Source organism: Phocoena phocoena, chromosome 2 (genome assembly GCF_963924675.1).
Source record: "Phocoena phocoena chromosome 2, mPhoPho1.1, whole genome shotgun sequence".
NCBI lineage: Eukaryota > Metazoa > Chordata > Mammalia > Artiodactyla > Phocoenidae > Phocoena > Phocoena phocoena.
This window is the reverse complement of record NC_089220.1, coordinates 63,252,280-63,278,356: the sequence shown is the minus strand read 5'-3', so window position 1 is coordinate 63,278,356 and position 26,077 is coordinate 63,252,280. Positions and strand designations below refer to the sequence as shown.

The 26,077-nt window shown below is 37.4% G+C and overlaps 1 protein-coding gene and 1 non-coding gene across 3 annotated transcripts; both read right to left on the bottom strand.

Annotated features, from left to right (window-relative positions):
* Positions 1-799: 799 nt before the first annotated feature.
* Positions 800-26,077, bottom strand: PPP2R3C (protein phosphatase 2 regulatory subunit B''gamma). 2 transcript variants are annotated; one of them, XM_065871217.1, is made up of 13 exons: positions 25,955-26,077; positions 19,391-19,518; positions 16,490-16,594; positions 15,435-15,547; positions 14,928-15,025; positions 13,669-13,739; positions 10,480-10,612; positions 9,213-9,268; positions 9,060-9,135; positions 8,139-8,275; positions 5,191-5,328; positions 2,927-2,986; positions 800-1,105 (listed from the first exon to the last, which is right to left on the bottom strand). In XM_065871217.1, the coding sequence occupies exons 1-13, from the start codon at positions 26,010-26,012 to the stop codon at positions 917-919; spliced, it is 1,362 nt and encodes a 453-aa protein (XP_065727289.1). In that variant the 5' UTR covers positions 26,013-26,077; the 3' UTR covers positions 800-916. The 2 variants fall into 2 exon arrangements, with proteins under 2 accessions (XP_065727289.1, XP_065727290.1); XM_065871218.1 differs by lacking the exon at positions 19,391-19,518.
* On the bottom strand, positions 13,048-13,120 carry TRNAR-CCG (transfer RNA arginine (anticodon CCG)). The gene has a single exon. It is a non-coding gene; the product is annotated as a tRNA-Arg (tRNA).

Sequence of the window (26,077 nt, the reverse complement as noted above, 5' to 3'; positions counted from 1 at the left end):
TTTACATTTCTTGAATTTTACTTTTTCTACTTGTCCAACAGTGGCCAGTTTGTAATGTTTATATAGTTATTCACTGTGCCTTAAATTTTTATACTTTTTATTTATGCAAACTATAAAATTTCCCATAAATGCATTAAATGGTTTTGTCTTATTTTTAAGCCTCTTTCACTTTTTCTTCCTTTTCAACCCTTTTAATAGTTACTATTCCTTCTGAATCATAGTTCATGATATTCTACTCTCTTCTTTCATCTCTTAAAAATTAAACAGTATAACTGAGAATCTTTACACTTAGTTAACAAATTCTCTAACAAAAATCCTTAACAAAATGGAGTTAAGTTTTGTAAAATGTAACCCTGGTGCTGGTTAATAAAGGTAGACAAATGTTTTTTATAACAATGATTTTAATTAAAGTAAAATACTAACTTGAATACTTTTTATTGAAACATTCTATTAAAATAAACATCATGTCCAAATACTTGCCAGAAATGAAATGGCCCTACTCTGATGAATGGGGAAGTCTGTAATCTTTGATATACATAATACTTTAGAATATTCAAGGTTAAATGATATAATTTAAACTATCTTTCAAGTATTCAAATTCTTAGTGACTAATGTCAGAACTATTCCATTAAAACTTCCTTTATTTCTAAAGATTATACAGATTCAAAGTGGACTCCTACCTTCACCAGATCACACTTGCCATATTTGAGCTAAGTGAAACCAGAATTTACTGACTCCTAATTTGGTCCCATTTCTTCCAGACCACTACAACCAAAATTCCAATAACCAGAACATTTGCTGTGTTCTATAGACATATGAAGTGTTTTATTTAGACCATTTCTAAGGATTCTGCTTCAAAGGTTTTACATGCAGCATTCAAGCTTATTTTAATGAATACAGTCTAGTCTTTGAGAGATCATGTATCATCAAGGTCTGCAGAGTTTTCATTATCATTTGCAACAAGGGCTTCTCTATTCTCGTAAGTCCAGAAGCCATTCAGATCAATTAGAATGGTGGTGACTGTGTCTCCTTGATTACTGTTGATTAAATCCTGAAGAGAGATTTTCAAAGGATCCTTTGGTTTTACCATGTCAAAGATTTCATCCTGCAAGAGAGGAAAAAAAATACAATGAAATCTGATATCTGATTCACTTAATTTCTATCATACAGTGATCTAAAATTCAGGGCTGGCACTTGAGCTTATGTAAAATTTTTTGTTCCAATTTTTTCTTTTTAATTTAACAGGCAATCCACCTCTTCTCTATACGCACAAAATTTTATTGGAAGATCCCTTAGGTACAGGCATACCCTTGGAGATACTGTGAGTTCAGTTCCAGACCACTGCCATAAAGTGAATATTGCAATAAAGCTAGTCATGTGAAATTTTTGGTTTCCCAGTGCATATAAAAGTTATATTTATACTATACTGTAGTCTGTTAAGTGTGCAATAGCATTATGTCTAATAAAATATACATACCTTAATTAAAAAATACTTTATTGCTAAAAATGCTAACCACCATCTGAGCCTTCAACGAGTTGTAATCTTTTTGCGGTAGTAACACCAAAGATCACAGATCACCATTATTATTACAAATGTAATAATAATAATAATAATAGAATATTGTGAGAATTACCAAAATGTGACACAGAGACACCAAGTGAGCAAATGCTGTTGGGAAGATGGCACCGATAGATTTGCTTGACTAGGGTTGCCACAAACCTTCAATTTATAAGAAATGCAATGAAACAAGGTATGCCTGTATGTGTCTTACAGAGAAACTGAAGCTCAGAGTTTAAGCTGCATAGCTAATTAGCAGCAAAACTAATGCAGTGTTCTTTGAATATATGTTAACTAACTACTTATATTTTTCTGTTGTCTTCTAACTGGTGATAAAGCAAGGCCTTGATTTAAGTGCAAACTTGGCTCAAAGTAAAAACTTAAATGCTTTAGAGCCAAGACAGTGACAAAGCTTCATTTCCAATAATGATGTCAGCCTTTTACTCTGGACCTGGAATGGGTAGGGGGAGCTCGGTATTAAAGAACTAGTCATCCATAGTGACACTAAACTGTGCTAAAAATGACTGGAATATATGGAAGAACCTCTTTTATATTATGACGTGTACTATAAGATTACTCACGGGGAATTAGTACATGTTTTCTAATCTGTTTGTAGTAAAATCACTCAAAGTATTTAATAGCATTTAAAGAGGCAAATTGCATTTTTAAAGGTTAGAACAATTCAGGTAAATGAAATGCATGAACTTTTAATCTTGCGTGTATGTGAAACTTCCCTTTCCAGGTTGGTGGCAGTTTAAAATTACTAGTTCTTAAGTTGCCAGTTGCATAGTTTCAATTTTTCCCACTTATATTAAACCAAAATAGCCCTTTATCTCATTATACTTGGTTAAAACTGGATGGGTTATTTTATTACATTTCTTCACCTGAACTAATACTGGATACTCAAAGTGGTTCACAGCTGGTAAAAGTCTGATTACTAAAATGCTAAGTAGCAGCATGTATTTCAAATAGTGGTAGTTTTCATACTGAAAGATTGATGTTTCCTTAAATACCAAACCAAGCGAGCTCTTTGAAGTAGCAGACTAAAAACGTGCCTGAACCTAAATAGCTCCCCCAAATTCAGTTTACAGTGGAAGAGACTACCAAAGGATACTGATTCTCTTAGTTTTCAATCAAAATGAATGAATGCTTCCAATGAGAACATGAGACTGACAATGCTAAAATCTTATACTGCACAAGTCATTAGTCCAAGTATGTTCTCAGTTTCTAATGATTTAAATATTAATTCAGAGCAAATAACAGCAAATACTTGATTTGGTTCAGTATTTCATAAGTTGCTTTCAGGTAAAAACTTCATTTAATGCAAATGATTATGTGGTGTTATGTAAATGAAAGAAAAAAAGTAACCTTGACGTCTTGAAATGAAACAGGATCCTGTCCATGGATTTTCATTAGTTCTTGTATGGCCTGTATTTAGTAGAAATAAATCTTTAAATAAAAAACAAAATACGCAACATTCCCTGTCCTGTCCCATGGTCCCTTTCCAGTTCCATTTCCTATCCTTTCAGACCATAGGCCTCACCGTTTTAACCGCTCTTGCCAATATTCTCAAATTCCTTGACTTGCTTCACATCTGCTGAGCAAAACCTAAACAGTGGATCAGTGTAACCATCAACCTTTCTAGACCTACACCTTAGCTATGGAGAACTTCATAAAGAAACTATACAAGAGTACAGATTACTATTGCATAGGAATGGTCTCCAACCCCAGATGGGCCTTTAACAGGCCTAGCAATTCTGTTATGACCTGCTTCTCCCATTTTCCAGGAACACTGTTCATACCTTCACCATTCTTTAAGGCACCCAATCCACCACCTCCCCTCCCACCCTACACTTTCTCTTCTACTTGACAGAAAAAATGGAGGTAAACCTCCCTCAAACTCTTCTCTTTTATGAACTTTAACAAAAAAATGCTGACTGAGAAACTACTGTGATCCAGTTGAACTAACAAATGTTTTAGGTGGGAGTCATTCACTGGAAAATGTGAAGCTTAAAATTCTTGGAAAATAATATGTTCCAAGTGCCCACTCTGTAGTGCCACTGATATCAGAATGTGCACAGGGCATCTCTTTGCAGCAGATGAGAATCTGAGTACACTCGAAGCTACTAGAGCAGGAGACCTGGATGGAATGATCTAGAGTGCACCATCTGGGCCCAGCTTTTATCACTGGGATACTGATGTACAAAGGCTCTAAGAACAGTCCAGGACTGCAGGGCTCAGCACCAGTAACTTTTTACCTTAGCGCATACAACCAAGCCTAAATAAACTTTGATAAAATAAAGGTATGAAATATTTTCAATGTATTTAATAAATAAAATTTAATATTCAAAGAGTAGAGGATACTATGAAAAATCTTTATGAAAAGGAATTGAGTATTTAGCTTCCAAAAGATATATTTACTTTGTTTTCCTAAAACTGAATTTTCATTTAATAGGTCTGCCTAAAGTGGGGGACATCCCTATGACGGGTGATACTATATTCTCAGATGAGCCACTGATATAAGCCCACGTAGCATTCAATTTTTAAAAAATGCATCCTAATACTGGGATTGTAATTTATCCTTATAATAATCTGCAGTCATTACTACCTAGAAAATCATAATAGAAAGCTTTTCAGGGAATTTAACATGAAATTATGAAATATATACTCCAAAACTCAGAAATCAGATAAAGTTATTTTAAAAGTATCAAAAAATTTTTAAGTGGAAAAGAAAAAGCCTCTGGGGGAAAACTTCTTATGACAAAGATGTGAAAATGTCATTTTTATTGTTTAAAAAAAATTTCTTCTTACTATCAATCTTAACCATATAAAAATCAGATGGTCTTCTGAAAACTAGCTATAGAAATGTGGCAATGGAATGGGACACTACTGTACAAAACCGTTCCATCAAGTAGAAAAGTCACCGTTCAAACTGAGGAATGATTTATCTTTTTTTTTCTTTTTTTAACATCTTTATTGGAGTATAATTGCTTTACAATGGTGTGTTAGGATTTATCTTAAAAGGGAAGACATTCCTACATTTACACCTGCTGCAGCTGAATGCTTATCAGGTAAAATACAATCAAATTCCACTTCAGAGCTCATCATGCTATTCTCTGAGACCACCTACGGCACAGAATAAGTATTTCAGCAAATCTGTTTCACACTGAAATGCAGCCCACAATTCTAGCCAATTTTTAAATTTATATTTTTTACAGCATAGCAATGAAAAGAATCTACAGGTACCAGATGTGCAAAACTCCTGTGGAAAGGAGTTACCTTTTCTGTACTGTATAATTAAAGTTTCTGTAGGATTTTACATACTAGTTTTTAATCACCAAGAGCATACAGTTTCTCAGGTATGTTTGTATCTCCACTGGCTAATAGCCCCTGACGTGTATTTACACACTTTTTAGTATTCTACGACTAATCAAATCAGTATTGATTTAGTCCATTTATGTTTTTAAAAATAGAAAAAAACAAAACTAAAACCTGACTTGATTTCCTTCTGAAATCTGTTAGGTAAACGCTTTTGTTAAATTTAAACATCCCAAGTTAGATAAAATTGTCATTGGGTAGGTAATTTAAACCAAATTGTATAACAAAGACACATTTACACAAAGGAGACTTACCCTAAAGAAATAATTAAGGGAAAAGACATTCAGATATCCTTTGTTCTCAATGTCAAGCAATTTGAAAATATATTGCAGAGCTGCAGGTTCTTTTCGGTTTTCTAATGCCAGAACAAAATCCAGGTAGGTCTTATAGTCCTATAGAAAAGAAAATGACATTCATTAGAGGCCTTATTTGTAATTAACTTTTCAAGTGACTGATGATTTGAAGATGTTTGTAATCAAAGATGGCAATTCTTTTAAAAATATGAAACGAGAAATCCATACTTAATATATACTTAATGTTGGTTTCTAGGAATTCTACATAGCAATTTATCTGTACAGGACAGTTTGAGGGGGCACAGCTCATTTTCTTATGAGAGATTTGCTGTGTTAAGCCATAATTTTCATTCATTAGGCTTTTGAAATGGACAGTGACTAACCTTTGCATGTTGCCACTAAATTTGTATTTTCATTTCGGTGTGGTCATTCTGAACTAGTTTTAAACTCTAATTCAGATGATTTCCAAAAAGTCATCTTAAGAGTGCCAGAGTGGCTTCCCTGGTGGCGCAGTGGTTAAGAATCCGCCTGCCAGTGCAGGGTACACAGGTTCGAACCCTGGTCCGGGAAGATCCCACATGCTGCAGAGCAACTAGCCCGCAAGCCATTACTGCTGAAGCCCACGCGCCTAGAGCCCGTGCTCCGCAACAAGAGAAGCTATCACAATGAGAAGCCCGTGCACCGCAACGAAGAGTAGCCCCCGCCCTCTGCAACCAGAGAAAGCCTGCACGCAGCAACGAAGACCCAACACAGCCAAAAATAAACAAATTTATTAAAAAAAAGAGTGCCAGATATTCTACAGTGATCTGACACTGTTCTCATCCAAAAAGGGGGCAGGAGAGTACAAATGAAGGCTGAAAAGACACGAACAGAACAGAAAGCTTTCTCTACGAAAAAGGGAGTCACAGATTACTTTTTCTGCATGTTTAAAAAAAGTTAAGTACTTGGGAGATTCTCACTTGGAAAAGTTTATAATCTTGGAAAGGATTTTCTTAGGCTAAGATTAAGAATTCTTTTCTGCATAAATCGTAGTATAAAGAGCTAGAGATGCAGCCTCATCATGGTCTAAACTCCATGCCTAACTGTAGCTTCTGATTTTCTTTATTCATCAGGTTATTAGCATACTCCAGGCTCCTCACTGTTAACGGTAGGCAGCTGTGGGAGTCACGAAGCAGAGTTTTTGCACTTTTCCCTCTGCAGTTGGCTAACAATGGTGTTATTTAGAAAACTGCTATTAAAGCTAAATGATAAAACCTAAAACCCTGATTCTCTTCTGACAGTATGACCATTTCTTAAGCATCATTGGTTTCGAAAAGTTATCAGATCCTTAACACATATTTTTAATAGCAAGAATGTGATTTAAAAATGCTATTTAGAATTTTCTTCTCAAGTATTTTGCATTGTTGTGATAAAAGGACAGGTGCATGTTAGCAAATCTTTAGCTGCTAAGGTAGCCACTTAGAGTAATACTACCTGATTCTTAGATTAAATTAAATCATGGCATATGTGGTACTATATCTGACCTGGTAATTTAATGAATGAACCATCTATATGAAAATAGTCAATAGGGTTTACCTGTTTTTCAGATTTTTTTTTTTTTACTAGTCCACACTTCTCTACAATAGGTGCACTGACAATGAAATGAAAATATTAAAATTTTCTGTTTGCCCTGAGTCCATAAAGGAAGTAATGTTTTTAAGCAAATTTACCTTAAGATCAAAAGTTCTGAATCTCAAGTAATTTGATCAGTTCATACTTCTTAAGATACTGTTATAAACTGATATGAAAATAATGCTGTATCATATCAAGAAAAAGGCTTTTGTGATTAAGAAAATGGACAGAGGACCTGAAGAGTCATTCTTCTTTTTGTTTTTTTAATAAATTAATTTTATTATTTTATTTATTTATTGTTTCTGGCTGCTTTGGGTCTTTGTTGCTGCTTCGTTGCTTTTCTCTAGTTGCAGTGAGGGGGGGCTACTCTTCGTTGCAGTGTGTGGGCTTCTCATTGCAGTGGCTTCTCTTGTTGCGGAGCACGGGCTCTAGGCACACGGGCTTCAGTAGTTGTGGCACGTGGGCTCAGTAGTTGTGGCTTGAGGGCGCTAGAGCACAGGCTCAGTAGTTGTGGTGCACAGGCTTAGTTGCTCCACAGCATGTGGGATCTTCCCGGGCCAGGGCCTGAACCCGTGTCCCCTGCATTGGCAGGTGGATTCTTAACCACTGAGCCACCAGGGAAGCCCAGGAGCCATTCTTCTGAAGAAGACATAAGATGGCCAACAGGCAGATGAAAAGATGCTCAACATCACTAATCACCAGGGAAATGCAAATCAAAACCACAATGAGATATTACCTCACATCTGTCAGAATGGCTACCATTAAAAAGATAACTAACAAGTGTTGGCAAGAATATGCGGAAAAGGGAACCCTCATGCACTGTTGGTGGGAATGCAAATTGGTGCAGCCACTACGGAAAACATTATGGAGGTTCCTCAAAAAATTAAAAATAAATACTATATGATCCAGCAATTCCATTCCTGGGTATTTATCTGAAGAAAATGGAAACACTAATTTGAAAATATACATGCACCCCAACGTTCACAGCAGCATTATTTACATTAGCCAAGATATGGAAGCAACCTGTGTCCATCGACAGATGAATGGATAAAGATGATATGGTATACATATACAATGGCATACTACTCAGCCATAAAAAACAATGAAATCTCTGCACAGGGAATATAGTCAATATTTTACAATAACTTTGGTATGTAATCTATAAAGACAGTGAATCACTATGTTGTATACATGAAACTAATATAACATTGTAAGTCAACTATATTTCAATTTAAAAAAAAGCCTTTTGGAAATTGTGGGAGCCTAAATTTTTAAAACTTAGAGATTTAAACTACTACCATTTCTCCATCATAAGTGAGACACTCCTGGAAAACACGGTCTAAGAAGACATTGGTCATGGTTGCTGTTCCATAGCGGGAGAGTTCTTCTTTACTGAGCATGCCATTGTGATCCTTATCAAGATTCAAATATTGGCCTTGGGGAGAAAGATGATAAAAAGACACTTATGACCAAAATAAAGTTCTAACTAAAAGACAAAAGAATAAACACTAACAAAAAGTTATTTTTATTGGTTAATATTTTGATTTTTAAACTAATTATGTTAGTCATGGTAGACATCTGCTATCCCTGCAATCTCTATCAGAACAACTGTTAAGCCAGAACCAGTCAAAGAAAACTCATCATAAAGGTCATGCCTTTATGCTATTTCACTTACATCATTACTTGTTTTCAGTTTGCAACCTTTTATAACTTTCCTAGGATTCTAAATTAGATGGAGGTAGGGGTCAACCAACATAAAGCACTGAAATGCTGGCACTTGAAAGAGGTCAAGGTTGCCAAAATGAGTCACAAGACCACTCAAAAGGACAATGTAACAGACTAATGAAATTCAAGAAAAAAAAGCAAACTAGGCCCTAAAACACACCCTCTGTGGACCCTGAGAGTAGCATTTTATCACAATGCAAGATCACAGGTGCTGTTCATAATAATGTTCCTGAGTCAACAAAAAAATCAAACTACATTCTTTATGTTAAAGTGTTAGAAATGTACTAACTTAAATAAGAGTGACAAAAATATAAAACGCTGATATTTAAACAAGTAAAATTTAATAATCTAGAATATAAGCTCTTAAGGAAATTAGAATACTTTGATCTTAAGGTAAATTAGGCTATGTATAAAACTGTCCTTTGAACACCAGTTAATGAAACATTAACTGAGGAACGGATAAGTCAAATTATAGCATTATTATAGGAACATACCATACACCCGTAGGGCAGAAGGAGCAGAAAACCAATTTGTTTCTTGACTCTCCTTGGACAGTTCCTCATCCCTTAACTATATGAGCATAGAGACATAATTAGAAGATAGCAACTGTGAAGTGATATAATTAAGTAGTTTAAAAACATATTTACCTCCAATAAATCATCTAGGAAGCTGCATGCTAATATATCTTGAATTTTTATCTTCCCTTTAAAGAACATAAACACAATTACTTAATTTTAAAAACAAGAGCAACTCAATTTTATAAAAGTATTATTTTAGAAGAGCAATCGCACAATTGATATTTTAAACTTCCTAGCTCTCATGCTCCAAAGTCCTTACTATGTATTTCTGTGAAAAGGGAAATCTGCAGGGAATATTTAATAAAATCTCATATAGGTATGTCTACCTATATACCCCCAACTATATACATCCAATTGAGAAATTCCAAAATTACATTGAGACCAGATTCCAAAAAAAGTTGTGTCAGTTTTTTTGTGGTTATGGATATGATACTGTCAGCAGTCAAATGAGGAGACTGTTTCCAGTTTTCCTTTGCAGGTTCTGGAATAGAAAGCAGTATAGAGGCGTGGTTAAGAGAGAGAGGATTTAAATGCCACTCCTAGACATGCAATCCATCTAAGTCTTAGTTGCTTCACACATATAATGTGGGTAATAATACCTTCCTAATGGAGTTATGAGAAGAAAATGAAAGAATCTATGTAAAATGCTTAGCACAGTACTTAGTACATATTAAACAGTCAAAACGGTTGGCTATTATTATTGCGTAAATTTCCGAGGAAAAAGATGTGTGTGTGCCTATAATGGAGGCGTTTAAAAAAACTGACAGCTACCCCATTCTGTGATGGACTCACAGCTGCATTTTCAAGGACAGAAGGAGTATCAGGGGCTTTGATTTGGGCCTCTGTCCCAGACACATGGATTTAAGCCTAGCAGGCAGGCTTGGCTTAACAGTACATTGATAAATGTACTGTTAATGAGGCAAAATTTACAAATCTGATCCTCATATAGGATAGTTAACTTGAAAATGAGAAAAACACATCATGGCTAAATGGTCCTCCTATCTCCCAATTCATATTTTTGATCAAAAAGAATAATGCTCTAGTATATTACCTATCAGGGATAGCAAATTATATCAGAATACCTGGCTTCTTAGATCTGGAGAGAATATACTTCATTTTAGAGATGAAAACATTGTAAAAAGGTTAGGTGATATTCCCACTGTCACACAGCTGATTATGGTTGGCACAAGTAAATCAAAAGATCTACATGTCAAAAGATTTATGTATTAATGGCAATAACATGTTAGGAAAATAAATAACATTTTAAAGACTTTTCTCTAGTTATTGAGATTTAGAAGTAATGATAATATCTAAGTTAGGTAAGATTTTCTTTTACCTGTTCTTAGAGGGTCTAAAAAGAAGAAGAACTTCCTAACTGCTGTACAAACATAAAAGGAGTAAAAAGATTTTTCCAGCCCATCTAATTGTGGCAAAGTAGGGATAAGTTCCAATATGTAGTTTTCTAAATCCTGAAAGAACAAAACAAAATAAAACTTGAAAGGGTTAAATGTCTGATCTTGTTTCTTCATGAGATACTGGAATGTAATTTCAGTCCTAAAAATTATTCAGTATTAAAACTATATGAATGATGACATAAATTCATTTGTGACTGAGTTTCAGATATTTTTCTTGGCTTGTTGTTTTCTTTTAACTTTATGATGGTCTTTGCTCTCAGATTTTTAAAAATTTAGCTGAACTTATTGTTTTTTAGACTTCTGAGCTTTGTCATACTTAGAAAGGCTTTCCCTATTCCAAGATTATATATTTAAAAGCCTCTCATGGTTTCTTATATTTATTTTAATAATTTCATTACTTTTGCTTTATCCATTGTAAAGTATAATGTTTCTAGTTCATTTGAAACACTTTATAATTTAGTTGTAGAACAGATGGCATCTCAAACATGGTGTGTCCAAAATTGGACTCTTAATATCCCCAACCCTGGTCCTCACCCATATTCCCCTATTCCACCATTTATTCAAAGTAAAAAAGTTAAACTTGGTTCCTACCTTTTCTTCACCAAGGCCCCCACCCCTTACCCCCAAAATCTAATCCAGCAGCAAATTTTTGTCATTGTTGGGGGGTGTGTGTCCAAAATATGTACTGAATTAATCTATTACTGGCTTCTACAGACATGACCCTGGTCTGGGCCACTATCATCTCTCACCTGGACAACCAGAGTAATTTCCTAATTATTTCTTCTTTGACTCTAGGCTCTTTACAATTCATTCTCCACACATCCAGTAATTTTTTAAAATGTAAACCAGGGAGTTCACTGGTGGTCTAGTGGTTAGGAGCCCGGAACTTCACTGCCGTGGCCAGGGTTCAATCCCTGGCCGGGGAACTGAGATCCCACAAGCCACATGGCCAAAAAATAAATAAAATAAAATGTAAACCATATCCTGACAGATTCAGCTTAAAAATTCTGATGGCTGGGCTTCCCTGGTGGCGTAGTGGTTGAGAGTCTGCCTGCCGATGCAGGGGACATGGGTTCGTGCCCCGGTCCGGGAAGATCCCACATGCCGTGGAGTGGCTGGGCCTGTGAGCCATGGCCACTGAGCCTGCGCGTCCGGAGCCTGTGCTCCACAACGGGAGAGGCCACAATAGTGAGAGGCCCGCGTACCGCAAAAAAAAAAAAAAAATTCTGATGGCTTCCCATTAGTCTCAATATAAAATCCAAACTCTTTATCATGGTCGAACAACCCAATATGTGGCCCTGCCTACTTCTCCAACTTCACCTCCTGTCACTCTAACCCTCGCTCATATGCTCCAGCCACACTGGCTTCCTTCTGCTCCTAGAACAGGTCAGGTTTAACTGTGCCTTGGGGACACTGAACTTGCTGTTCCCTCTGTATTACATTTCCATAAGGCTGGCTTCTTTCTCATCCTTCATGGCTAAAACTCAATCACTATCTCAAAGAGGCACCTCTTCCATCTTATCTAAAATAGTTCCCCAACCCCAGTCATACACTTTCCTAGTACCCTATTTTCTCCTTAGAACTTGTCACTCTTTGAAATCATGTTGCTGATAATTTAGTGTCTGCCTCCCCACTCTGCTAGGAAAAAAGCACCATAAGAGTAAGGCTTAGCAATGTACCTGGCACAAATAAGTGTTTGGTAATTGCTTGTTTAATAAGATTTAGTAAGTGAATGAGAGTTTGCCTATACTACTCAAATTACAGATGTTGGCTCTGGAAATTACTGTCTTTTAAATAAGGGAGACACAAACTCTGGTTTCAAAAGGCAAAGTGCCAAGGTTAGGAGAGTTATTTCTTTTCTTTGAGAGAAATGTTTTCTTTCATTGAGAGAAGGGAACATTACTCCCTTTAAAACACAACTACAGAGATATACTGTTGCTTTTCTCTCTTCCTCCCATTCTTCTTTCAATTTTTGTTTCCATTCATGGGAGGAGGCAAGAAAAGTTTGTTTTGTAAACCAACTAATGGCTGACAAGAATTCTCAGAGCTATAGAAGTACTCCAATATCTGACCTGAGTAAGTATCAACTAGTGTTTAATACATCTTGCAAGAACCTTTTACTGTCAAGCTGATCTGAACCTTAAAGGACAAGGATCATACTGTGGCCCTAGAAAGGTTTTTAAGTGTAAATATCCAGTATGAGCTAACAGATTCTATCTATAGAAATCTGGATAAAACAGAGTGCAACAAATTATAACAGGAAACATAAACTATAACAGGGAATTTACATCTCTTTAAATTTTATATCTGAATATTTATTTAAGTGATGAATTAACCTGGTTCATATTTATGCATAACTCCCTTACCCCTTTGTATATATTTGGGAAAAAAAGCCTGAGCTGAAAAGAAGATACAGATTGATTGATTGATTTACTTATTTATTTATTTGCTTGCTTGCTTGCCACGCTGCGCAGCATGTGGGATCTTAGTTCCCTGACCAGGGATTGAACCTGGGCCCCCTGCCTCGGAAGCTCGGAGTCTTAACCACTGGACCACCAGGGAAGTCCCCATATAATTGAGATACCCACACTTACAAGAATAGTGATTTGGATCATGAGGCTATAATTCTCTGTTGATAACCTGTTAATAACCAAATTAGTGCCTAATGGGAAATAAATAGCCTCTTGGTAACTGACCTTACAACCCAAACCTGCAGGTGGGACTATAGTCACATTATTTTTCTTATATTTCCTAAAAAAGGAAAAACTACTGGCCCTTACATTTTAAAACAGTCATACACTGATAACACTCATGAATAACCAAAAGTTTTTCACTGTTTTTTCAATGATTTTTAATCCAGTTAAAACATTACATTCCTTTCTTCTCCTTTAAAAGGCTTTTTTCTTTAAAGGTTGGAGAAAAAGAATTTAGAAAGGAATTTTTGTGACCAATATACACTTAAAAAGTTCTGTAGTAACACGTTATTTGTAAAAACAAACAAAGCAGAGAAACAAAAACAAAATAAGAATTATCTGTAATCTCAACACCCAGTGATAACTACTGTTTAGCATTTTGGTGTCTAGCATTTATTAAAGTAGGTTAATACTTACAGATTCCCGGAGATACCCTTGTCCAGCAACATCATATAAACTGAGGCCTATTCTTGTTTGATGAAGCCAAACTGACAATAAACAAGAAAATGAAATATAATTATTAAGATTTATCCTTTAGTGTATATATATATATATATATATATGCATAAAAGGAGATAGATTAGAGAGACAAGCTAATTTAATGACTCTATAAACATATTTTTCTCACATGTATTACTTATCTCATTAATCCAAAAATTGTTTGAAACAAAATAAATATACCATAGAATTAACTGCAGATATCAACAATTCTACCATGCCTAAAGTGACAGTAAAGTTGATGCCCTTGAGAATACTGGTGTTCCACCAAAACAGGAGTTCTGATATTATGCCTTTAATGAAGCAGCTTTTATTCTACTGAGGTTAATTACCACAACCAAATATTAAAGCTGGTACACACAGGACTTGACAGGTCATTATGGAACTTATAGGGATCATAACAATTCCAACTTGTTTAATAAATACTCCTTGAGATGATGCTACAGTTGTGAGTTTGAAACTATCCTCTCAGGCAACTCAACCTGTAACATATTGGCGAAATAAAATTACCAGTGAATTAAAGTATTTCAAATAACCATCCATTAAAACTCTTGGTACAGCTTTTTTTTTTTTAGTGTTTATTTATTTTTACTTGTTGACAGTTTTGCTTTATTTATTTATTTATGGCTGTGTTGGGTCTTCGTTTCTGTGCGAGGGCTTTCTCTAGTTGTGGCAAGTGGGGGCCACTCTTCATCGCGGTGCGCGGGCCTCTCACTATCGTGGCCTCTCTTGTTGCGGAGCACAGGCTCGACACACAGGATCAGTAATTGTGGCTCACGGGCCCAGCTGCTCCACGGCATGTGGGATCTTCCCAGACCAGGGCTCGAACCCGTGTCCCCTGTATTGGCAGGCAGATTCTCAACCACTGCACCACCAGGGAAGCCCCCTCAGCTTTTGATATATCTAGTTAGCTAGTATCTTCAAGATACATGAGGCTTTTGTTTTGTTTGTTTTTTATAATAATGAACCCAAATGTATGGTAGAAACTTTCTGCTCTAGTAAGTTCCAGGAGAGAATCATTAATAATAGGAAAACAAATCTTGGTCAAAAGACAAGAATTCTGTTATTCAAATTTACTAAGAGTTGTTTGACATGGAAGGGATACTATAAAAGCACTGACTGGAAACCTACTTGATTCCCAGATGGAAGGAGTTCAAGTACAATGAAAATGAAATCACCTTTTCTCATGACATAATTAAAGAACTGCATGATGGAAATTCTTCCATAAGAATCTGTATGAAGGAGTTTAGCAAAGACTTTTGCTGCGAAAAATTGCCTAAGGAAAGGAAATAAAGATTAAATCATCTGCCAATATAATATAAAAATGACTTCTGTATGATTTAGCAGACAACAGCATAAATTCAAACAATTAAAAATCAAAGTGGTAGGAAAAAAATCAAAGTGAGAACTATAGTTCAAAACTGAAAATGTTAAGCCATACATCTTTAATTCTATTGTCTTAAGAATGAAGACCTATAATGCTGTAAATAAGCTATATTATTTCTTTTAATAACTTTATACCAATGTAATTTTCTTGACTGTAAATAATTTTATTAAACTTTATTAGTTTAATGAAAAGCTGACTCAAATTATCATATTATTGACTTAAATTTTCATTAACATTTACTTGAGGCATTTAAAATGCTTAACATAACATACTCCTTTGTTAATCATATTATTCTTACTTGCACTTTGGTCCAGCTTTTTCACCAACCTTTAAAAAATTTTCATAATTAATCATTGCTTCCTCTCCAATCATGGGTGGTGTCTGGTGCTTGTCCAGCAAAAACCATAAGTTCTTAGGAGAATTGCAGAAATTAAGATGTTATAATCAACTGCACAAAATTTAAAAACGTAGTTAAATGTGTTATTTCCATTAAAGTGATAGACTACTGTAGGGTCAAAATGCAAGGGTTTAAATCCCAGCCCTGCTCTGTGATCTTGGACAGTAGACTTAAAGTTTCTGTTTCAATTCTGATCTGTAAAGTAAGGATAACAGTGTCTACATCATATAGTTACACAGATTAAAGAGGAACAGTATATGAAAATTTTAGAACTTAGTAAACACTCAATAAATGCTAGCTATTTTTTTTTTTTTTTGCCATGTCACATGGCATGCGGAACTTCCCTGCCCAGGGATCGAACCCACACCCTCTACATTGGAAGCGTGGAGTCTTAACTACTGGATCACCAGGGAAGTCCATAGCTATTTTTTTTATCATGTTATTAGTAATCAAAAGGATAATAGGAGATGATAGTCTTCTTAATATTACTCCCTACGGTAGTGGTTCTCAACTTTGGCCACACATTAAAATCACCTATGGAGGGCTTCCCTGGTGGCGCAGTGGTTGAGAGTCTGCCTGCCAATGCAGGGGACACGGGTTCGTGCCCCAGTCCAGGAAGATCCCACAAGCCGCGGAGCGGCTGGGCCCGTGAGCCATGGCTGCTGAGCCTGCGCGTCCGGAGCCTGTGCTCCGCAAAGGGAGAGGCCACGACAGTGAGAGGCCCGCGTACCGCAAAAAAAAAAAAAAATCACCTATGTACTTTAAAAAACAATACAAAACTATCCTTGGGACACACAAGCTTTGCAGCTGATTCTGGTGGGAACCATCGCTACAGAGCCTGTGCTTTCAGTCACTGCACTACTGGCTCCATTTAGGCACCCCGAGATCCCACATGACACATGTAGTACAAACAAGAAATGGTGAACCTCCAAAGCAACCTTTTATTCCATTCTTACCTGTAATTCTTCATTATCTAACAGTTCCCTGCTTTTCCTTTGCAGAAAGACAGCTCTGGATTCTTCTCTTAATTTCTGTAGTAAGACCTCATCTTCAGCTGGCAGCTAAAAATACACTGTAGAGTTAATTTCTACACTTAAATTCTAGACTATTGGGTTATGTAAAATGTATTTGGCCTCATAAAAAATTATGTATACTACTGTCTCAAAATTACTTTTTGTATCTCAATCTTGCTTAATTTCAGGTCATCATTTATTTAAAAAGTTCATTTAATAAAAAGAGATCCACAGAGAATTCAGTGATCAGTGAAGCCAGTTCTGCCTGGAAAAGGCTAACCATCTAGCTCAAGTTTCTTTATTCAGATCCATACAGGTTTACTTAAAAATTAAACACAACATTTAGTATGTGCCCATAATATATCAGGCATCAATACACTCATTCTAATTTAATCCTACTAGCCCTGTGAGATGCATTTCATCATACTCAATTTAGAGGTGAGGAAATCAAGAGATGGATGATTTTATCAAGAATACATATGCAGTTAGCCAGTCCCAGACTAAAGATTTAAATCTTCAGAGTCCAAGTCTGTCTTAATTTCTTATGAGTTGTTTGGTTTGGTTCCCTGTACTCCTCTGTCCCCTCAATTTCACAACTAATGTTAATGACTTGCTCAAAGTTGTGCAACTAAAGTAACAAAATTTGAATGCGGGTCTTCTGACATCAGGGATTCAGTGTATTTTCTCTTCTCCATCTCATTTCCATCACTGGGTAGTTAGGTACCTCTCCCAATTAAGCAGACTTTAATGCTATTTCCTAGTGACTGCTAGGAGTAAAGTACTATGACAGATGTTCAACGTAGGATAACCATCCCCAAACTAAATGTATCCGAATGTCATGCTCTTATTTTACTTTATGACCACCACTTTTTCTATTTTCTCAATGTAGCTCAAGTTTCATTTTATATTTGTAGAGCACTGTTCCCATTGTAACCTTAGACTAATAAAGAACTAAATTAGGATTGGCTGAAGAGCGACAGTTTTAGCCAAGTATGCTTTTTGAGACTGGGTCACCTTACTTCCTAGAGATAATTAAGCCGATGTCTATTAGTTGGCCTCCAAAGCAGAGGTTCGTCCTCCTGTGGTGATTTCCCTAAGCAAGGCTTTAAAATGACTCATTCTAACAACTTCAAACAATTTGCTTTGAGGATTTCTTCTTACTTTTCTGTAACTTTGCCCCATTAAATGTAGCTAAGTAACCCACAGTCCAAATTGGGGGCTATGGTTTTCACTTTTTATTTCTAAGAACTAAGATGCCATCCCTCCCATCAAAAGGGATGGAGAAGGAATATGCATTAGGAGGTGAGGCTGGGGCTGAGACTGGGATTGTGCTCCAGTGGCTAGTCAACCAGCTAACCAGCCAAGGAGAGAAGTGGTGACCAAAGATGACAGGTGGTTTCTCTAAAGCAGTGGAGTGGAAGTAGATGAAGAAGAAACAAGGGAAAGAACATCCCACAAATCTACATCTGCAGACCAGAAACCATTTGGGATCTGGAAGAGGTCAGAGAAGAGATAGAAATGGGGGAAAAGGGGATTCCCTCAGAAAACACAAGGGGATGGTTGGTACTAGAAATACAGGAAAGTTGAGTCCTGGGAATGGAGTAATGTCAGCATCTGAGGGCTGTTCCTGGGTTAGTAAGATAATGCTTTCACAATCCTGATTACATGAAATAATGAATATAAAATGCTCTGAAGTACGTAGACACTCAATAAATGGCAGTCCTCTTCCCACTCCCCCAGACTATAAAAAATTCTCAGTTGTCTAACTGCCTCTGATTAAGAAAGTGTGAAATGCAAAAAAGCAACAGCAGTATGTATGATGTGACCCCATTTTTGTTAAAACACACACACACACACTCACACACACACACACATATAGAAATATGTAGAAGGATTCATGTAAAAATGTTTATTTACATCTCTGGGCAATGTTATTACGGGAAAATATCAACTTTACCTGTTTTTTCTCTTTTCCATGACAAACGTGGATTAGTCATATAATTCTTAAAAGTCTGGGAGACATATAGTATTACAAAAAAGTTTCCAGTAAAATGGTTCACATGTACACAAGTACAAAAAAGTTTGTACTTGAAGAAATAAGTTAAAATTATCTGGATAATCTACTTCACTCCTTGATGCAAGCAAAACAAAATATTTACTTTCTTTGCAAATAATGTTGTAATTAATTGAGTTTAGGAGGTAACAGGTTTAAGAGATATTCAGCTAAAATTCCAAAGTTAACTTTTCTATAGTAGTTACATTTCCCATAATACTAAATAGGACTTATTCTTTTCAGAAGCCTTCAATTTCAGCTGTAAATATCTTTCTTAAAGTCTTACTGTTTTATCTATAACCCTCCTCAAAGCCTTCTTTACCATTTTGGCACAAGGAAACATATAATTAAGTATAACTCTTAAAATTTGTTTTCTACTCTCAATCTATTTTTCAGTTTAGCCTTGAGCAAAACATTTTACACCTTATGAGTAAAAGACAAAGTTTAAAATTGTGATCAGCCAAGTAAATCTAAGTCTTATAGAAAGCCTGGCAACATAATCCAAAAGAATACCTACTACTAACATCCATAATAAAAATTAGGAGGAAGGAAAAAGCCTACAGTTCAAAAAAGTGGCAAATAACAACTTTGTGTTTTTATACCCACTTATATGAAAAACCAAGATTTAATCAGGTCAAAAATAATAAGGTCAACTAGAATGAAACAATAAATGTACAAAATTTAAAATATAATCAATTTGTTTATTTATAAAATATAAGATTTTTAATCCCATTTGAAAAATTACATTTCATTTACAAACTCTGCAAGACATTTGCTTAGATACCACTTACCCTATAATAAAACCGGGGAATGGTCTTATAGAATTCATTTGTGTTTTTTCTACCTCCTTTCCATTCTGAGTAATACTTGGTAAATAAATCCATTTCTTCATCTTTTAATTCTTGTTCACTTTTTTTTTCTGGTAACAAAACACGTTAAGGAGGGGAAAGCACTTTTAAAATCAAACAATATTTTTTTCAAGACATCTATACACTATGGTCTAATTACAGTACAAAAAAGGTCTTCACAATTGTACTTAGACACTAAGCATCTATATTAACTTTCTTGAAATACCAAGAATCACTATCTTCAACGGAAACAGCCTCCTCTACATCTTCAACCAGTTCTCAGATGCTCCCTCTGCTTATTTTTATCACTATACTTGTCTCTTTCTCAAGTCATTGCCTCTCTTATAGACCTGACATGTTCTAATTCATTCAATCAAAAGTTCTCACTGAGCACCTACTCCAAACAGAGCACTGCACTAGACAATGGGGCTAGAGCAGCGAGAAAGTAGGCACAGCCCTTGGTCTCATGGGAGTTTCAGTGTCATAGTCACTATTCCTCTACCTATCTGAAGTTCACACCTCAGGGTGCTATTACCCAACCTGCTTGCTGCTGGCAGATGGCCATCTCATTTAGCCATTCCTCCACCATGAACCATGAGACTGGTGCACAGCTTTCTTCACCTGCAATCATTATGGAAGAATAAACATTTAGGTGGGTGAAGGTGCCCCCTCAACTCTGAAGGCTTCCACCTCTACTGCACTCTGTTCACTTAGAAAGACCACAGATCTTACCTGTTCCTGTTCTGAAATCTTAAACTCTAATATACTCTCAAGAATTTTCTCTCCTTCTGGTTGTTATTCAAAACCTCACTGCACTGGCACAAAAACAGACATACAGATCAATGGAACAGGATAGAAAGCCCAGAAATAAACCCATGCACCTAGGGTCAATAAATCTACGACAAAGGAAGCAAGAATATACAATGGAGAAAAGACAGTCTCTTCCATGAGTGGTGCTGGGAAACCTGGACAGCTACACGTAAAAGAATGAAATTAGAACATTCTCTAACACCACATTCAAAAATAAACTCAAAATGGATTAAAGACCTAAATGTAAGACCACAGACTATAAAACTGCTAAAAGAAAACATAGACCACTCTGACATAAATTGCAGCAATATCTTTTTGGATTCATCTCCTAGAGTATTGGAAATAAAAACAAAAGGGATCTAATTAAACTTAAAAGCTTTTGCACAGCAAAGGAAACCATAAACAAAACGAAAAGACGACCTACACAACGGGAGAAAATATTTGCAAACAATGAGACCAACAAAGGATTAATTTCCAAAATATACAAACAGCTCATACAACTCAATACCAAAAAAAAACCCCCCAAAAACCCAACAAAACCAAACATTCCAATCAAAAAATGGGCAGAAGATCTAAATAGACATTTCTCCAAAGAAGACATCCAGATGGCCAACAGGCACATGAAAAGATGCTCAATATTGCTAATTATTAGAGAAATGCAAATCAAAACTAAAATGATGTATCACCTCACTCCAGTCAGAATAGCCATCATCAAAAAGGCTATAAATAATAAATGCTGGAGAGGGTGTGAAGAAAAGGGAACCCTCTTTCACTGTTGGTGGGAATTTAAATTGATACAGCCACTATGGAGAACAGTATTGAGGTTCCTTAAAAAACTAAAAATAGAGTTACCAGATGATCCTATAATCTGACTCCTGGGCATATATATGGAGAAAACTATAATTTGAAAAGATACATGCACCCCAATGTTCACTACTGGAGCACTATTAACAATAGCCAAGACATGGAAGCAACCTAGATGTCCATCCACAGATGAATTGATAAAGAAGATGTGGTGTATATATATATATATATATATATATATATATATACACAATGGAATATTAATCCATCATAAGAATGGAATAATGCCATTTGCAGCAATATGGATGGATCTAGAGATTATCAAACTAAGTGAAGTCAGACAAATATCATATGATATCGCTTATATGCGGAATATGAAAAAAAGATACAAATGAACTTATTTACAAAACAGAAAGAGACTCAGACATAGAAAACAAGCTTATGGTTACCAAAACCTCACTGCACTTCAGCCTCATTGAGATCTTCAATTCTGTGATCTGTTTTCTCAAAAGTTTTTCCTCTTCTTGGTCTCACTTCCTTCTCAACATGTGTGTAGTTGTTCCCCGAAACTCCTGCCTGCATTTCTGCCATATCTGCCTTGTTAATTTTTAACCTTGGAGCAATTTTATAATCTGTTTACTAATGCTCAATGGTGCTGGAGAAAACTGCCAAATTTTGCAAATATTTGGTCCCACAAATTTATTTCACGGTTACTAATAACTCAGCCTCCCCAAACCACCAATACATATTTTATTTGCGCCTGATGTCCTCTTGGTGACTGACTGCTCCAGACTTTCACTACATTCCTCAAGCCCCCTGTGTTCACCCTCAACAGATGAGAATCCCACCCAGTTCACCAACAACTGAGTCTACTGGGCATGGATACCCACAAATATCTAAGTGGAGTGGGAGGACAGGAAGGTATCAAATCTGCATCTTACTTTCTTCCTGCCAGTTTCAGGGGAAAACGTAGCTCTTCTCTCACCCAAGGCTAACCCCTCATTGTCTCATCTCCTCCGCAAAACTCCTTCCTTTCTACCTGTTGCCACACATAATTCCTTCTTCCTCATCCACTTTCTCAAATGAAAGGCCTGTGTTGGTGATCTCTACTTTCTTACCTCTCACTATCTCTTTATGCAATCCTGCCACTCTACGGAAACTGCCAGGGCAACATGTGACCTAATTGTTTAGTTTAATGGACACACCTGTCTTTGATTTCTCTGTTAAATTTGATACTGTCCATGATTCTAAACTTTTTGTAGCTTCTATGAGACCACACTCTGTTGATTCTCCTATTTTATGGCTATTTCTTTTTTCTTTTTTTATTTAACTGATCTACTTATTGTCTGTCTTTATTTATTCCAATTTTTATTGGAGTACAGTTGATTTACAATGTTGTGTTAGTTTCTGCTGTATAGCAATGTGAATCAGTTATATATATACATATATCCACTTTTATTTATTATTATTTAAATAAATTTATTTATTTTTGGCTGTGTTGGGTCTTTGTTGCTGCACGTGGGCTTTCTCTAGTTGTGGCGAGCAGGGGCTACTCTTTGTTGTGGTGCGTGGACTTCTCATTGTGGTGGCTTCTCTTGTTGCAGAGCATGGGCTCTAGGCGCGCGGGCTTCAGTAGTTGTGGCACGTGGGCTCAGTAGCTGTGGCTCGCGGGCTCTAGAGCACAGGCTCTGTAGCTGTGGAGCATAGCCTTAGTTGCTCCGCGGCATGTGGGATCTTCCCGGACCAGGGCTCGAACCCATGTTCCCTGCATTGGCAGGCAGATTCTTAACCACTGCGCGACCAGGGAAGTCCCTCTTCTTTTTTCTTAATCTTCTTCCTCTATCATTTCAACTTTCATAGTTTAACCTCTAAGCCCCAAACCTATGTCACTAACCCAGACATTGCGCTAAACTCATGCATTCAAAACAAAATATTTTCATCCTCATGCTCCAACATACCTAGAATAACTTTCCCTATCCCTCACCTTACTACTCTTCTTCTAATTCCATATTTTCATCTCAGTAAGTGGTACCACTATCATCCAATCACCCGAGCCCAAATCCCAAGAGTCACTTTAATTACATCATTCAACTATTCTAGGGATACACAAGTATATGTGTGAGTGGATGAGTGCATACACACATGCAGCTTTCAACTGTGTCAGGGATACTGACTCTCTCACTGAGATAACATTGACCAAAAAAAAAAAAAAAAAAAAAAACAAAAGAAGGTGAGGAAGTTGCCTATTCAGATATCCAGGGGGAACTGCATTCCAGGAAGAAGGAACAGCCAGTGCCAACGCACGAAAATGGGAGTGTCCCTGGTGTGTGCAGGGAAGAGGGAGGCAGCCAGTGCAGTTGCAGCAGAATGAGCCAGAGGGAATAGCAGGAGATGAGGGACACCAGATAATGGGGGGGCAGGCCACTAGGCCTTTGGAAAGACCCTGGCTTTCATTCTGATGAGGGAGAGAGCCACCAGAAGGAATTAAGAGGCTAATGCAGTAATCCAGGTGACAGATGGCGGTGGCGTGGGCCAGGGTGGCTGCAATGGAGGTGGCTAGGAGTAAATTTATTCTGGATATATTTTCTTTTTAGTCCCAGGGTTTGCTGACACACTGGATGTGGGTTTTGGAGAAAGAGAGCAGTCAAAGATGTCTCCAAAGGTTTTGACCTGAGTAGATGCGATTGTCGGCAACTAAGATGGGGAAAACTACGAGCAAGCAAGTTAGGAAGGAGAGTGGGAGTTCAATTTCAGACAAGATTAAGATGTTAGATCCTAGTGGTCATGTCAGGTAGACAATTATTGATAGATATATGAACCTGGAATTTGGGATGAGGTCCAGGCCAGAGGTATACATTTGGGAGACATTAGCAAATAGACATTATTTAAAATCGTAAGAAGGTGAGTGTAGACAGAGAATAGACACTGACCAAGGCCTCAGCCTTGGGCCCTCAAATATTAAGTTCTTGGGAAGAAGAGGAAGAAAAAGCAAAGACTGAGAAGGGATGACTGGTGAGGTAGTAGGAAAACTAAGAGAGTGTGTCTCCCAGAAACCAAGAGAAGAAAGTATGTGTAGGAGGAGTGAGTGACCTACTATGTTCCTGGCAGGGGCTGCTGGCTGGTCAAGTAAAATAAGGACAACTGAGCACTGGAACAATGTGAAGATCACTGACGATCATGACAAGCAGGAATCAGAGACAACGACAGATTCAACCAACAACTCTTTTAACAAGTGTTGCTATAACGAGGCATAGGCTACAGGTGGAAGTTAAGAAAGTTTCTCTAAGGTGGGAGAAATACCACCATGTTCATATGCTGATGGGAGTGAATGAGAGAAAATCTCATGATGCAGGAGACAGAGGATGACTGCAGGAGTACATCCTTGAGGGGGCAAAAATGGGATCTAGCACACTGATGAAAGAAAGAGCCTTCAACAGAAGTAAAACCTATACAATTTACTTGTAAGTTCTACAAGGACAAGGATTTCTGTTTACTGCTATAGCCTAGGTTATCCAGATAACAGACATGTGGTGGAGTGGGTTTAGGAGTGAAGGGGAGGAGAAAGCACAAGTACAGGTAAATTTTCCTAGAAGTTTTCCTATAAAGGGTGTGGAGAAATGTAGCAAAAGCTGGAGGGGGTTGTGAGATCAAATGATTTTTTTTAAATGATGGGGGATATTACAGCATATTTGTCAGAGCTGATGAAAATGAACCAGTAGAGAAAGAAAATTTGATGGTGTATAAAGGAGAGGATAAGGCCAGAGTGAAGTCAGTGAATAAAAGAAAGAAATACGATCCAGCGTTGGAGTACAGGGACTGTTGGCCAGTTCACCATTTTAACAGTGAACGCAGAGTGCACGGTTGCCTATAGTGGGTGGGGAGTGGGGGGGCACTGACAGAAATGGTAACTGGGAACAGGTGAGATTCCTCTTTGCTTCTACTTTCTCAAATATATATACTAGTTCATCAGCTAAAGGTAAGGAGTACATAGGACATACTGAGGATTAGAGGTTTGGGAGATGAGAAGGAACTGCCTTAGAGTGTAGGAGACTGAATGTTTAGGGAAACGCGGAAGAAGTGTAAATGAATGACTGAAACACCTACTTTAGGTTAGTGGACATGAATTAAAAGTGAGGAAATTCACCAAGGTTCCGTTTTTCTCTAACCACTTTCAGCTGTCCTGGATGCAGTTGTGAAATAGTAAAGATAGTTTTAACCAGGTTGATTAACAAACGTGAGGCAGAGGGAAAGAGATAAGGAAAAATGGATTATTAAATCTAAAATAGATAAGGAGGGAAGTGAAAAGTGTGACGATAAAAAGGCGGTAGGGGTAATGAATTATAGGTTCTGGTAGGATCAAAGGGTTGATGGCGCCAGGACTCTTAATTATCCCTCATAAGTCTAGGTCAGGACCATGCAAGTGCGTGGCTAAGGTAGCTTTTCATTCCCGCAAATCCCTTCTCAGGGAAGTGTGGGTCAAAACTCTCTGGAGGGCTTCCCTGGTGGCGCAGTGGTTGACAGTCCGCCTGCCGATGCAGGGGACACAGGTTCGTGCCCCGGTCCGGGAAGATCCCACATGCCGCGGAGCGGCTAGACCCGTGAGCCATGGCCCCTGAGCCTGCGCGTCCGGAGCCTGTGCTCCGCAACGGGAGAGGCCGCGACGGTGAGAGGCCCGCGTATCGCAAAAAAACCCCCAAAAAACAAAAAAAACAAAACTCTATGGATCCCTAAACCACATCCCAGTCAGCCTCCTTTGTCAGGAGAGGTTTTACCGAAGTGAAAGGCACGGCTCCCAGGTGCTGCTCCTCCCCATCCATCCTCCCCCCCCCGCCCCCCCCACCTCCCGGAGTTTAGGGCCTGGCTCTGTCTGCAGGCGGCCCCTCCCAAACTCACTGTTTGGACCGGTGTTGGGCGTCGCTATCCGCCGGCGAAGAATTTCTTTCCAGTCCATGGCTGACACCGGCCCAGCAGTTCCCGCATTTGCTGTTTACTAACCGCTCCACCCCCTGCCAGCTC